Raw genomic sequence first — 14456 nt, 5'->3', positions numbered from 1 at the left:
GTATTTTTACATCAAAAATTACATTCATAAAAATTTGTGTCCCTTTTTTTGTGACTATTATTAAATAAAATAAAAAAAGTTGAAAAAGAATAATTTTTTCGCATATTTTTTAATCCTAATTATCTTAGATTAAAACAATTTACTATTTGTATTCCAACACTTTTCAATTTGCTTAAAAAATCTCGAGATGCCGAGAAATATGTAAAATTAATATGAAGGAATATAACTTTCGACCCTTCTCCTGCTTTTAGGATCAAACTATATTTTGAAATAATTGGAGCATGCATTGTCATTAGTTATAGAGCTCAAGATAACATTTGAGTACATTAGTTGATCGGAAACAGGTTGACATTCTTACAGACGAGAAATTTTATGTGTTCAAATAGCAGAACGATTTAAACTAGTATAAGGTTTGGGGCTACAAATGAGATTTGATCTGTCTAGTCAGCCGGAAATGAGACGAACTTTGTAAGACACGTCTTCATAGGCACGAAAGCAAGTAAACTAAAACGTAGTGACAAAATGATGGTTTAAAAAAAAACTTCGTAAGAAATTTGGATATTTAATGTTTTAATCAAATTAATAATTAAATAATCAAATAATTAATAATTAAATAATCAATTAATAATCAAATTAATGAAACTATTTTGAAAATCATAACCAATATAAAATCATCTGTTTTAATAAAATACATCATTCTGTTTTTGACTAAACGATTTAAATGCCTAATAAATTATTTATTTCTCGTATCTAGTTCTGATTTTTGTCAGTATTTTTGAAACTGTATATCACTTCGCAACTATTTAAATATACTTAAAAAGAAGTCTGGATTTTAAAATTCGATGTAACATTCATTTACTTTTAACTTTTTTTAATCATCGAATATTAAATTGGCGACTTTAGTTCGGAGCATTCCAAATCGCAAATAAGGGGGAAACAGTTCAAGATTATAACAACCCTAGAAAACCAAAGTAGTATTGTCTCTCTTGTAGTGAAGTATGGTTAATTCAAATTCTAGTTTTGAAATTTTATTATTTGTGCTTGTATTATCTGAAAGAGCGTCAAATATTAGTTTTTTGAAAATTAAGAGAAGATTAAAGGTAATGTTTTGGATTTATCTGGCAAGTTTCAATTTTCGTTTCTACATTTGCATTTCTATTTGTTTTTATTTTCGTTTATTTAATAATTATGTTTAGAATTGTGATTTAATTGTTTTAGGCGATTGCTATGTTGCGTCACTTTTTTTATGTTATTTTCTGATTTCTTTTTCGATGTTCAGTATTCTGAAAACCTTTTTCTATTTCAGTTGTTTTTAGTTGGCTTCGAGTAATTAAAGCGTAGATTGCTTTTCTAATCTTTCATGTCAATGTAAGTAATCTTTTATTTTCTTTATTAACTTATTTATAACTAATATTATTTTAACTAATATTTAATAAATGCTGTTTTTACGATAATTTTATTAATGTTCCGTTTTTATATTTGTAATAACTTAAGCCTGTTTTTAAAGTTTTTAAAGCTTTGAGCTTATTTTTTTTTTCTTTATAAAGAAATACGTTTTGAGTTTTTCGTGATCACTACATCATTAAATGCTTTGATTTATAGTTGTTAGATTTTTGAAAGTTTTAGATAACGACTGTGTATTTTCTGGATAAAAAAAAATTTCCACAGTTAATTGTTGTTCTGGTAATATTTTTATTAACTTATTTCCTCGTTTTTAATTTTTTTTTCACCAGAATTAGTTTATGTCAAGGTCAGCAAGTGCGGTTTTACTGTCTGAAGTACACAGTATCGTTTGGATTCCGCGCAGTATCGCTACTTCAAGCTTTTATGTTTATTTAAAGCTTAACATTTAATAAAATTCAACGAAGAATTTAAAAATTTGCCATCTTTAATGATATTTTTGTCATTTTTCGCCATATCTCTATAAAACTTACGCAAGCAGAAAAACTTTAGAACTTATTAAATTCGTTTACACAGATTTCAAAATTCGTAATTTATCATTATTAATCTTGTTAAACATATACTGATATAAATTCTATTTTTTACTGAGGTTTTTCCTTCATTTATTTATTTTTTGTTCTATGTAATCTAATTACTTTTTCTTTTTTACTTATTGGTTGTTTTGAAAAAAAGATCAGGTTTGATAACTAACCCGCGATTTCACTTATGCTCTTTTATCACACACAATAGACAGATCGAAAAAAAATTAAAAATCTATAAAAATTGCTATAGAAAATTACATCTCCTGGCATGCTAAGTGTTTTATTGCTGAAAAAAATGGAGCACGATTAGCACTACAATTGTGCAACAGAATACGAGTTTGTTTGATACGAATTCTGCTCCCAGCTCGCACCGACCACAGTGCTGACGTAAAATATCCTCAGTGGTAAACGGATCATTTGCTCCGTTTGCCTTTGCTCTCAGGCTGACCGTGGGAGGTTATCGTGATTTTTCTCCCCATGTTATGCAATTGCCGTTAGTTCTATCAAAAAAGTCCTCTAAAAAGGCAAAATTCTCTCAATACTTGATCCAGGTGTTTCCCGATCTTCTGGATTAAGTTCGAAATTAAAAACAGTTGAACATCGATAGTCGGAAACTCAAAATTAAGTCGCGAGTGATTACAGCAGAGTTTGAGTTGCTGAGGGTATGGACTGTTTTCCTCCCAATGGAGGTACCATATGGTTCGAATCCTAAGGTGGCTGATTGATATAAATTCTGTCGCACCGACTACAGTACTGACGTAAAATGTCATTAGTTTTAGACAGATGGATCATGGGATAGAATCGCCTTACCGTTGGACTAACCATGGGAGGTTTCCTCTCCATATAATGCGATTGCGGGTTAGTTGCATCAGAAAGTATAAAATTTGGGTATAAAATCGGGTTTTCATAGTAGAAAGAAATTGGGAACTAATGGTCTGTTCAATATCACGTATTTTTATTTCGCCTTTTTCTTCCTGGAGAATTAAATTTTTAAAGCATGGTTTAAAGTGGAAATTTATTTTAAATAGAATTTTATAATTTCTATTTATAACTGTTTTAGTGTTCCAAAATTGTTTTACAGGGTGCGTAGCGTTTTTAAAAAGTGCTTAAAGGTGCTTATTTTTAATTTAAGATTATTTAAAAGCCCTTAAATGTTCATTTTTATTCGGTGTTTGTAAAAAGTGCTTAATTTTCTATCTTGAAAATCGAGAATTTTTCTTCGCCTTCTCGAATGTCGTTCTAAATTATTAAAAAATGCATGATTTTCACAATTTTCTTTGCAATATTTATCAGAAACTAGTTATTTTATCATGAATATGTAAAGGTTTTGAAAATATTATTGAAATTTATTGATTTTATGTTTACAAATTAAGAACTTTAAACTATGGAAAAAATAATTGTTATTTCTGCACAGATCCTAATTATGATTTGTTTTTGGAAAGTGCTTAAGAATATTTTTTGAGTGCTTAAAAAGTACTTAAAATGTGCTCAATTTTTGTTGAAAAATCTGGCTAAGCACCCTGTTTTAACTTGACTAGTATGTATTTGATTTTTCAAAAGTTTTTTTTAAATGTTCATTTTGAAGAGCTGAAAATTGAGATAAAGAACACTTTTCATTTCTTAATTTATTCTTTTACTTAAAGGAATTTTCCAATTCATAAATAATTTAGACCTGAGTTTAATTTTAAACAAACTTTAAGTTGAATTTTAGTTTCTGTTTCATTTTGTTTTTGGAGTTTTCTTTTCTCATGGTGGATCAAAACAGAGGTTTATACTACTTTTTTTAGAATGGAAAAAATATATAAGCGAAAGAAAAAGGCGAGGAACAGAAAAGATAGTCATTTTTTAAACATTAATAACACATTGGTTCGTTCATAGTGATACAGAAGATTGTAAAGTCAGCTAAATAAAATTAATCAAAGTAAAAATCTCCCCCCCCCCGATTGAACTTGTAAAACAAGATTTTATATTATAACTTTGAACACCCGACCCAATTGTAAGTTTGCGACTATCAATTTTCACTTGCAATTTTGATCACAACACAGAAAATAAGGAATCTCCTGAATCAAGCATTAGAGCAAACTAGCCTTCGTTTAGGACTTTTTGATTGAAATCATGCTTTTGCGTTACACGGAGAGCATGCAGAAGTGCAGAATGCACATGCAGAAGTTACATGAAGTGCATTTGGGTTACATGGAGAGAAAAAGCAATGAAAACCTCCTAAGGTTAGCCCGACAGCATGGGTGGTTATTCTATTCCCATGATCCATCTACCACTGAGGATATTTTACGTCTGTACGATGTGTAATGTTCCATTTAGTTCGCATAATAGCATGTCAAATGCCGAGATAAGTTTCTTTTGATTAGAATGGTAGTAATTATGAAAAATTTAGTCAAGAAGAACTCGTAAAATTCCTTAAATTTATATTATTTAAAAAAAAAATTCGTGGAAATAAGAAGCTGGTGTTGTGCGCTATCGGAAATAAGAAAGAAAAACAGCTTGCTTATTAGCATGTATTTGTTGCGGACATTTTTTGTTGCAACACTTAACTCCATATTTCTGCTTTATTTATTTGCCTATCGCACTTCAATTTTTGTCTGTATTAAAGATGTTTATACTCCATTGCTAGTTAAGGAAAGACCATTGCTGTATAGGATTTAAGTAATCATCCGCGACTGTGTATAGTTTTTTTTTGTTAGCTATCAAATTATACAAGTTATGCTTTCAAAACAAAATAAAAGCTTTTAAAAGTTAAACACGTCCGACAGAAATGTAATTCTTGCTATCTTTTACGATATATATCCCAGAATTATTAAAAAAGGTTACCATTTGATTGTCTTACTGGAATCCTAGACTTGGTAACATATTTTTATAAATAAGGGGAACATTCTTACTTGGAAAAGAAACAACCATATGACGTTTCAAGAGCATTGAATTTGATTGGACCACTAAAAATGGCGCATCTTATGCTGACAAATCAAATTACCCTTAACAAATGAAATGCGAGATAAAGAATTTTTACTTTTGTTTCGCTGTTAAAGAATTTCGTCTGCAATAAACAATATTTGTTATTTTTTTATGAGTTTCTTTAAATGCGATCAGAATGGCGTAGACTTGTTACGATTTTTAGATACCATTTTTATTAATTCTTATTACTTGTTAATTGATTATTCGCGAAGCTCTTTTTCCTTAATTTCACACGATTTAAAAAAAGCAAACAAAAAGAAGACCATGCAACTTCGTTTCAAGAGTTGGCGATGATATTTGTTCGAGGAGGGAGTTTGGTATTCATTTGGTTAGAATAGGGCTAATTATTTTATTCATAACTTACAACAGAGCTTAGATATTCGAAAACCGCGGAAAATTTTATTTTAAAGAAAGGCCTCTTTCTGAAATAATTCAGAATTATTTTTTCGTACTTAAATTTTTAAACTTTTTATTCTTTTGCCAATGTCTTGTAGCAAATGATAAACAAAATGATTTTAATTATATTTTTATGCATTGGTGTTGCACGTTTGAGTAAAGGATGGTCATTTATATCATGCAATTGAAAGAAGTTTAAAATATAAGTATCTATTTAATATACATAATTGAACAATTGAGAGCAATTTATAATGTGCAATCATGCAATTGATAAACGATAGATATCGATGAGTGCCTTGACAACTATTTTCTTTACCTTGTCTTCACTATTCTACTATACTTATTATACTACTTCAGGGGTCTGTTTAGAAGAAATTAGGGTCTGTTAACGGACCCTTCACAAAATAATTTATCTTTTAATGGAGCAAACTCTTCCCGGAAGGAGGGGGGGGGTGAAAGTCGGTTCCAGACTAACTAAGTTTCCCTAAGTTTAAATTTTAGTATCCCAAATGTAGTATTCTAAGAAAATATTTCTACTTTTATAAACATCGTGTGCGTATTCTTATTAATATTAAATCATATTTTTTTTGTAAATAAATAATTGATCAATTTATATTTATTCATGAAATTAATTAATAGAATATTATGTAAATAAAAATTAATTTCTGGCACTTGTTTTAAATAAAATATTATAAAGTTAGGAATTGTTTAAGTTTACTTAATGCGTAACACATTAAAAATTATACATTACTAAGTTGTGTTATTTAAAATATGTCAATTGAAATTATAAAAAATGTGAGCAATTTTGTTTCCAATTATTCGTCCTAAATTAATATTCTTTGCTAAGCTGTATAGGCTAAATACCAAATATTTGTATGTTGCATCTCTAATTTAGTAGAAGCAATTATTGAGCAGAATCTTGTATCTATTTACAATTTAAAAACTTGAAAAGGTTTTCAGCAATTTTTGCAATAACAGGACACCATTTGCACAAATTCATAAAAGCAGGACCCTGGTAGAAAGAATGTGACATAACGCTTATTTTATATTCAAAAATTATGAATAGTTTTTTCGCTATTTTGCAAAAACAGGACCTTTCACAAAATGTCTGCGCAGACCCCTGCACTTACTATATTGTTCAAATAAAATATATGGAAAATAATAAAGAAAATTGATTTTTGAAATTAAAGTTTTTGGCAATTATGAGGCTTAATATACAAAAATGTCGAATACTTAAAAATTTCAATTTCGAATTATTGTCTCAAATTTGTTGATTTTTCTGTTGCACAGTAATATACTTTTTTCATTTATATGCAAAATGTAAAAAAATTGCAGTTTTTATTGTATCGCTATTAACGCGTTGATTTTACATGGCTTGCCCGTTTGGCCAAAATGATTTTCTCAGTATGTATTGCATTAATTACTTCAAACCATTTTAGTAACTTTAATAATATGAAAAAATTAAAAGCATTAAAAATTGACTCGAATTATGTGTTTCTAATAATCTTGGCTTCACCGATCACCGGTGACTTCCGTGGCGCTACGAACAAATTCAGTGCCGGTCACCAGTGACCCCCATGGCATTCAACGTGTTAATATCAGTAATGATTATTTATTTTTATTTTTCAATTATTTAGTAAAAGTATCATTTTAAAATGTCATCAAATTTAGCAATGTTATTTGGTAAATTCATTAGAAAAATGATGAAAACAATCTGCCATAGCCTTCATCATACTTAAAAATTAGATTTGTTTCGAATATAACAGTATTTTCATTTAAAATAAATCATAATTAAGGCTTAATGTTCCCAGAACTTAAATGTTCCCACATTTTCATTTATTAATGATTTTTACCTATTTTGATAAAATTAAAACTTTTGTATTAATTTATTTTAATTCAACCCCATTTTTTTATATTAAGACGCGATCATTTCATGTTTATTGTTCTTTAATTTTTAATAATGCTAAAGCTGCTTACAGGGATGAGATTTTTCCGCTTTTTAGCGGATTTCAGCTTTTTTTCACTTTTATCTCTTAAATTTCAGCTTTTTTATCAAAAATTCAGATTTTATTAAATAAGTATTCCGCTTTTTCAGAAAATTCACCGATTTTCAAAGAGGAACAGAAAATTCAAACTACATAGCTACCAATCCTTTCTCATTTTTATTTATTTTACCTATTTTCTCCCCTTTACACGCAGCAGATAAGATTTTCCGAATTTTTTCCCCACCCTCCAGATAGATCCGATTTTCGTAGTTCAAACGACGCTGCTTCTGACAAGCCTTTTAGAGGTCCCAAGCCTGGAATCTGCTAATATCTCGATTCTTATTCACACGATTTTAATATCAAACATAGCTTTTCATATTTGCGTGTTGCGATTCTTATTTACGAGATTTAAAAATCCGATATTGTGATTCGTATTTACGTCTTTTTAAAAACCTATGTAGCGATTCGTATTCACGCAAGTTTAAAATTCAATGAGTTGATTTGATCATGCGGTTTATAATATCAAACATTGATTTTCGTATTTATACGTGATTTTAAAATAAGGCATTGGGATTCGCATTCACGCATTCTAAAAGTTATGTATCATAATTCTTATTTATGCAATCTAAAAATTACGCATCATGATTCGTATTTACGCGATCTAAAAATTATGAATCGTGATTTGTATTTACGCGTTTTAAAAATTCTATATCCCAGTTTGTATTTTCTCATTTTCAAAATCGTATATCTAGTTTCATATTCATGTGATTTCAAAATCCATAATTGTTATTTATATTCACGCAATTTTAAGATCAACTATCGCGATTCTTGTAAGAAGTAAATTTTTTTTTTAATTAGTTACTATAAAGATGACGACGACGATTATTCGTAACGACGATTATTCGTAATTGTAAGTGTTACAACATCAAAGAAACTGGAAGGGAATATATTCAAAACTTACATTCTGTGCTTGCAAAGAAGAAAAAAAAAGGATTTGTCACAAGATGTTTGAAGATGGACTAACAACTAAATATAACAAACATAAAAGATACAGCAAACAAAAGCAATCACTTAAAAAGGGATTTTATTAAAAAAAAATTTGGGGGGAAAAAGAGTTAATTAACTCATCATCAAAATTTTATTTATAATTGCTGTTATTTATGCTATAAAATGCAAAATTCTTATCAAATAAAAAACAATTATCTAAACAGTTTCTGATTGTCATATAATTTTTCAAACTAAAATAGCAATTTTTGTATGTTAAGGAGTTACTATATATTTCTACTTCACTGTTATTGATATGTTTCAGAGGGCTGTAGTTAGATTAGACTATAATATGAACATAATGATTCGGTCCATTGTTAAAGTTTTTCTTTCCAATATAATTTGAAAAGTAATATTACTGATAAATTTGCTATAAATCACATAACAGTATTTATTAAAAGAAATGAAATATTAATGTATATTCTCAGTAGTTTTAATTTACTAAACCAGGTAGTTTTTCAAGTAATAATTGTCTCTTATGTGAACTGAGGAAAAATATAATTTCCAGCTTTATTTTTTCAATTGGTAATTTTTTTTCACTAAATGTTAAGTATCAATGTAATCGTTTTTATAATAATAGATTAGTACACAATTGTATGTCAACACATTATTTATTACCTTAAACTGTCTGGAATTTGTTATTAAAGGGTTGCTCTTGCGTAAAATTTACTCGCGTGGAAGTTCAGCTTTTTTGCGTTTTGGCTAATTTCATCCCTGCAATTGGTAATTTTACTTTTTTCTAAATGTTAAGTATCAATGTAATCATTCTTATATTAATAAATTAGTACACAATTTTATATCAACACATAGTTATTTATTATCTTAAATTGTCCGGAATTCATTATTAAACGATTCCCCCTCGTAAGATTTACTCGCGTGGAAATTCAGCTTTTTGGCCTTTTAGTCAATCTCATCCCTGTGCTTAGTGTTATTCATTTTTTTATATTCAATTCTTTTTCAAATAAATAGTAACCACACTATTCAGTTATTGATACTTGCTTTAAACTATTTGTAGCAATTTTTTTTAAAAATTATCTAATGAACATTATGAATGGACAAAAATGAAAAAGATTCTCTTAGCTTTTAAAAGATTATCTGATTTTGAGTTTATAAGGACAACTGATGTCATAATAATTTTAGTTACCAATAAAAAATAAAAAAAAAGCGCAATAATTATTTGGTTTAGAAATAATTCTTGGGTATTATTAAATCGATTTCTAATAACAATTTCTTTTCTATCTATAAAACAGTATGTCCTAAAAGTATGGATATATTGATTTTATTATAGACCTGCTTTTTTCGGTGAGAAAGGGTATTTTGAAATCCTAGGAAGGATCCATACTTTTTAAAGACTTGCGAAAACATTGTTAACATTGTTGGATTTTTATTTAACCTTTCGTTTGGTTGTAGCATATTCTTGTCTGACCTCTACTATCATTAAACTATATTCTCAATTCAAATGTAAGACATTAATGCTGCTTATAATCAGTGTTGTGAGGTTTAAAAAAAACTAGTTTTGTAAAAGGCGTTGACCGGGTTTAAAAAAACATTTTTTTTGAAATTCTAACGTGCTTTTTTCTTAAAAATTTTTTAAGGATATTTTTCAATGTATAATATTTTATTTAATGCTACATTCTGTTAAAAAAAACATGTTATATTCAAAGCACTATCATCTTGAAATAATTGGCATAAAAGCATTTTATTAATTTTTATTCTCCCTTGATTTTATTACTAAATAATTAGTACTTAAGCATACCTACTTCAGGACTGTATAATTATTGCAGCTTACCTGTCATTTTTAATAATTTTCATCATTATATTTTGAAATAATTCTTAAACGAAAAAATATTGTTACAAATTTGTAAATCTATTATATCATTTTGTAAATATTTTTTTGTTATGAGGCTAAATGTTTCAGACGGATCCTAAATAAATAGTTTAATTAGGAAATTTGCGAGAATGTCGTCTGATTCTAACGTAATTTTGAGAGAAAATAAAACCTTATGTCTCAGTTTGTCCTCAATATCGACGTCTCGGAAGTATTTTTAGCGACCATTTTGACGTCAAAAACTTTTGTTCTAGAAACGCGAGTTAAGTCATAGATTTTATTTTATATCCGCCGATGAACAACAGCCTTACGACTTATAATGTTCAACTGCGTAGCCTTGTATTTTGAACCCAATCCAGAAGACAAGGGAACTCCTGGATCAAGTATTAGGAGAAATTTGCTTTCGTGGAGGACTTATGAGGGAACAAGCCAGCATTAACTCGGAGAGGAAGACCACTAGAACCAGGCTTGACGGCAAGGGGACTTTAACCCATTATACGTCCGGAGGAGGTACTCGTGGTTTTCCTCTCCACGTAACGCAAATGCGGGGAATGCCATCAAAATATACGATTGCAAATTTCTCCCTATACTTGATCCAGGGATTCTCTTGTCTTTTGTATTGGGTTCAAAATTACAAGGTTACGTTGTTGAGTACGGGATAGCCTGGTTAGTAGGGCACTGGGCCCATTGCCAAGACTTAGTGGGTTCGATCCCCTTCAGCTGAAGACTCCCCGTGTAGTAAATGGTGACTGATGCTCGTTAAATCTGTCGAGTCACAAAGTTCTCCATGCTCCCATAACAAATCATACCTCTGGGGGTAATGATACAGGAGTTTCCTTGTCTTCGGAATTAGGTCAAAATGACAAGGCTACGGATTTGACCATTAGCAGTCGTAAACCCAAAAATTGGGGAGACTGTTTAACGACGGTTATAAAATTAAAATAAACAAAATAATCCTTGATTATTTTTATTGGGTATTATGCCCACTTATTAATTTCCTAAGGACTCAACACCACAAGTACCTTAATTACGTGATGAATAGGTTCACAATGACTTAAGGTAGGCAGGCCAAACTACTATGAACTGTTTGTGACTGCAATAGTGTTCTGATCTGCGGGACTCCAGTAAAGTAGTTCATAATTGAACCGTCGGGGGCTAGAAAGCCTGTGTTTTACTGTTAAGTGCTGTATATGGCTAGAGTTTCTGAAGGCTTTAAGAATTAAAAATTTTGAAGTTTTAAGATAGTCTTTTTCTTAGAGTAGGAATAGGGGTAGAGAGCGCAAGCCCATTCAACTGCCACTTGCAAAGCCGCTCCAAAGTAAATCAGCTGACTTTACCCAATCTCGCCAAACGAGTTTTCATAAGTGGAAAGCAATCGCTACTTTGGCGCAAGATAATCGATCACCTCAGGTGGTTTCCAATTTGGATTTGTTCCTTTGGAATCTGAAGATGATGAAATTTTCGGGAGAGCTTAACCGGCGATTGATTGTCTGAGTTTATTTGCCGTATGATTGTTAATTCATAAAGTTGCTCAAAATATTTATTATAGAAAAATTGTACTTTTTAAAAATTTATAATGAAATAATGCATTGATACACATACACACTTTAACAATTCTTTAGGCTCTAAGAAGAAAGAATTCAATTTAATCTTAAAAAGTAATTGTAAATTTCCTCAAAATATCAATTGTCAACCGAATATTTTTATTATCTTATCATCGTAATGTTTAAAAAAGTTCAACTTAATGAAGTTGCCCAATGTAAATGAATTCAATAAATTATATTTTTTAAAAATCGATTATCATAAAAATAATGCATAAAAAATTTTTTTAATCAATATTTTAGACGTCACATGAAAAATTTTTTTCAACTAGTTTTACTGAATAGAATGTGAATTGTAGTAAATATGCACATTTTTACAAAAGAGATCTTCCTCAAATGAAGAGATACTTTATGCTATCAGAAGAAAGAATACTTTTATGCTATCCATAATTGAGTGATTCTAATTTTCTATCCAAATTTTCTTAAAATATCAATTATATATCTACTTAAGTCGTTTTTAATGCAATATTTAAAAGAAGAAAAAAAACTATATAATTAAAGTTTGCAGTCATTTGGGTCATTGAGATTTATTCATTTTTAAAATGTATTCCAAAGTTTGAAAAGATTATATTGGTTTACGAAAAGAAACTTTGATAATTATGTTAATATAAATGTGCATCTTTCAGAAATATATACCAATAATTTTGAGTATCAAACACTAGAGTTGGTTAATTCTAGTGCACAAGTGAGGTTATTAGTATGGAGTAGCAAATTTCATTGGATTTGGAGTATCAATTTAGCCATTTTGGGTATGTTTGGAGCAATAATTTCACACCACTTAGAACTGTAATGAAACATGTTTTTTTAATGCAACATAAAATAGTTAAAAGATAACTATCAAAGCCAATTTTTCAATACAAATTACTTTTTTATAATGTAGGAACTGCATCTTTTGTCAACCAAGTGCCTCCAAATTTTTGACGGTCGAAACAATCCTCAGTAAAATGTTTTGAGTAAACTTTTGAGCATTTAGAAGGAGTACAGTCATCTCTTCGAATTTTAGTCAACCACAGTTTTTTTCTTTCAGCATCCGTTGGAAAACTGGAAACCAAACAATTCAGTTTCAGTGGATAAATATTTTTTTATCAAAAAAATAAGTAAAAAAATAAAATAAAACTAACTATATAAAAATATGAGCAAAGAAAAGAATAATAAAATAATAAAATATAAAAGAAAATTTGAATAAAAAATTACATAGCATAAAGAGAGTTCATCTTGAAATAGTTTACATTAGAAAAAGTAACTATGAAAATAACAATTCACTATGACATTTTTGTACTATAAATGTATTTGCTAAAATGTAAGATAATATGTAACTGTAATAATTAACTTGTAGATTTACATACGCAGAAAAAAATTAATTTAACATTAATTTTATCATTATTTAAAAATGAACATAAAATTGTTTGATGCATGACATAGTTTTATATTTCACGTATAGACATTAAAAAAGATTTTTAAATTATTTTATAATAATTCAATGATGTTATTTTGGACACAGAAATTAGCTTTTAATGGCATAATATCATAGATTTTAAAAATGTATGCCTAATAATTAAAAATCTTTGCAATAGAATAAATACTATTCCAGTTAAAAATTAGAAAAGTACCAAGCAAGAATTATCAGTGTTTGTAATACATAATGGGACTAAATGAGATGTAAATTAATTATCAATGTGAAAATATCAGTTCATCGTATATAATACAGCGAAAATTCAATCAATTTGTATAAAACGAATTCCATTAATAACGTAATTTATTCATTTCACTAACATGCAAAACAAAACAGCTTGAAATTTCCTTTCAAAAATAAAATCATAAACTTATCAAAATTTAAAACAAAGAATAAATAAATTTATACCACCATAAAATAATAAAGAATTAATTATCTCTGTACATAATTATGAACAAAATAAGTGTACGCATTCTATTTAAAAAGTTTGTTTACATGTCATTTGGCGAGAAAAAAAATTCGCCAAGTGAAAAAAGAAGAACTTATAATTGAAATGCCCTAAAGGGAATAAAAATAGTTAAAAGGACAAAAAAATTGAGCCAGATAGTATTAGCATATTATAATAATGCATTCTAGATTTTTAAATAGTGCTTAAATGCTTAAAAAATTAACATTTCTAAGTAAAATAAGTGAACAACACGTGTACGATGGACAGTTATTTAAACATCATTGTAAAAATAATGAATAATAATGCGAAATCTTACCTGCGAAATGTTATAGGACCTCCGGTGACTTGCCTCTCATTACATCCATAAGCACAACAAGATAAAACCATCTTTAATTCAAATCATTCAACGAGATAGCTGATGCAAGAACTAGACGTCCATTTAAATAACATTAGAATGCGACCGCGAAGAAAACTCGCTTGCCGTAAGTCACGTGATTTTACTTTGGTGCGGGTTGAATAGGGTTGTTCGCTCTCTACCCCAATTACTCCTCTAAGGTCTTTTTATTCTCCAATCCAAACAAGCTCCTGTACTCGAGCCACGATGGCTCAGGGATCTAGCGTTTGCCTCCCAATGAGGTGAACCGGGTTCGTGTCCCAGTCATGGCTGGTCGATACGAATTTCACATCCGGCTGGCACCGACAACAGTGCTGACCTGAAATATTCTCAGTGTTAGACGGATCATGGGTTAGAG

The 14456-nt window shown here is 29.0% G+C and overlaps 1 protein-coding gene across 1 annotated transcript; it reads right to left on the bottom strand.

The window, feature by feature from the left end:
- Positions 1-12581: 12581 nt before the first annotated feature.
- LOC147816040 (THAP domain-containing protein 1-like) lies at positions 12582-14254 on the bottom strand. The gene is made up of 2 exons (XM_087156208.1): positions 14021-14254; positions 12582-12844 (listed from the first exon to the last, which is right to left on the bottom strand). The coding sequence occupies exons 1-2, from the start codon at positions 14089-14091 to the stop codon at positions 12673-12675; spliced, it is 243 nt and encodes an 80-aa protein (XP_087012334.1). The 5' UTR covers positions 14092-14254; the 3' UTR covers positions 12582-12672.
- Between the last annotated feature and the right edge of the window lie 202 nt (positions 14255-14456).

Source organism: Parasteatoda tepidariorum, chromosome 2, assembly GCF_982258835.1.
Source record: "Parasteatoda tepidariorum strain Cologne lab strain chromosome 2, Ptep-v5.0, whole genome shotgun sequence".
Classification (NCBI taxonomy): domain Eukaryota; kingdom Metazoa; phylum Arthropoda; class Arachnida; order Araneae; family Theridiidae; genus Parasteatoda; species Parasteatoda tepidariorum.
This window is presented reverse-complemented; position numbering and strand designations above follow the sequence as displayed.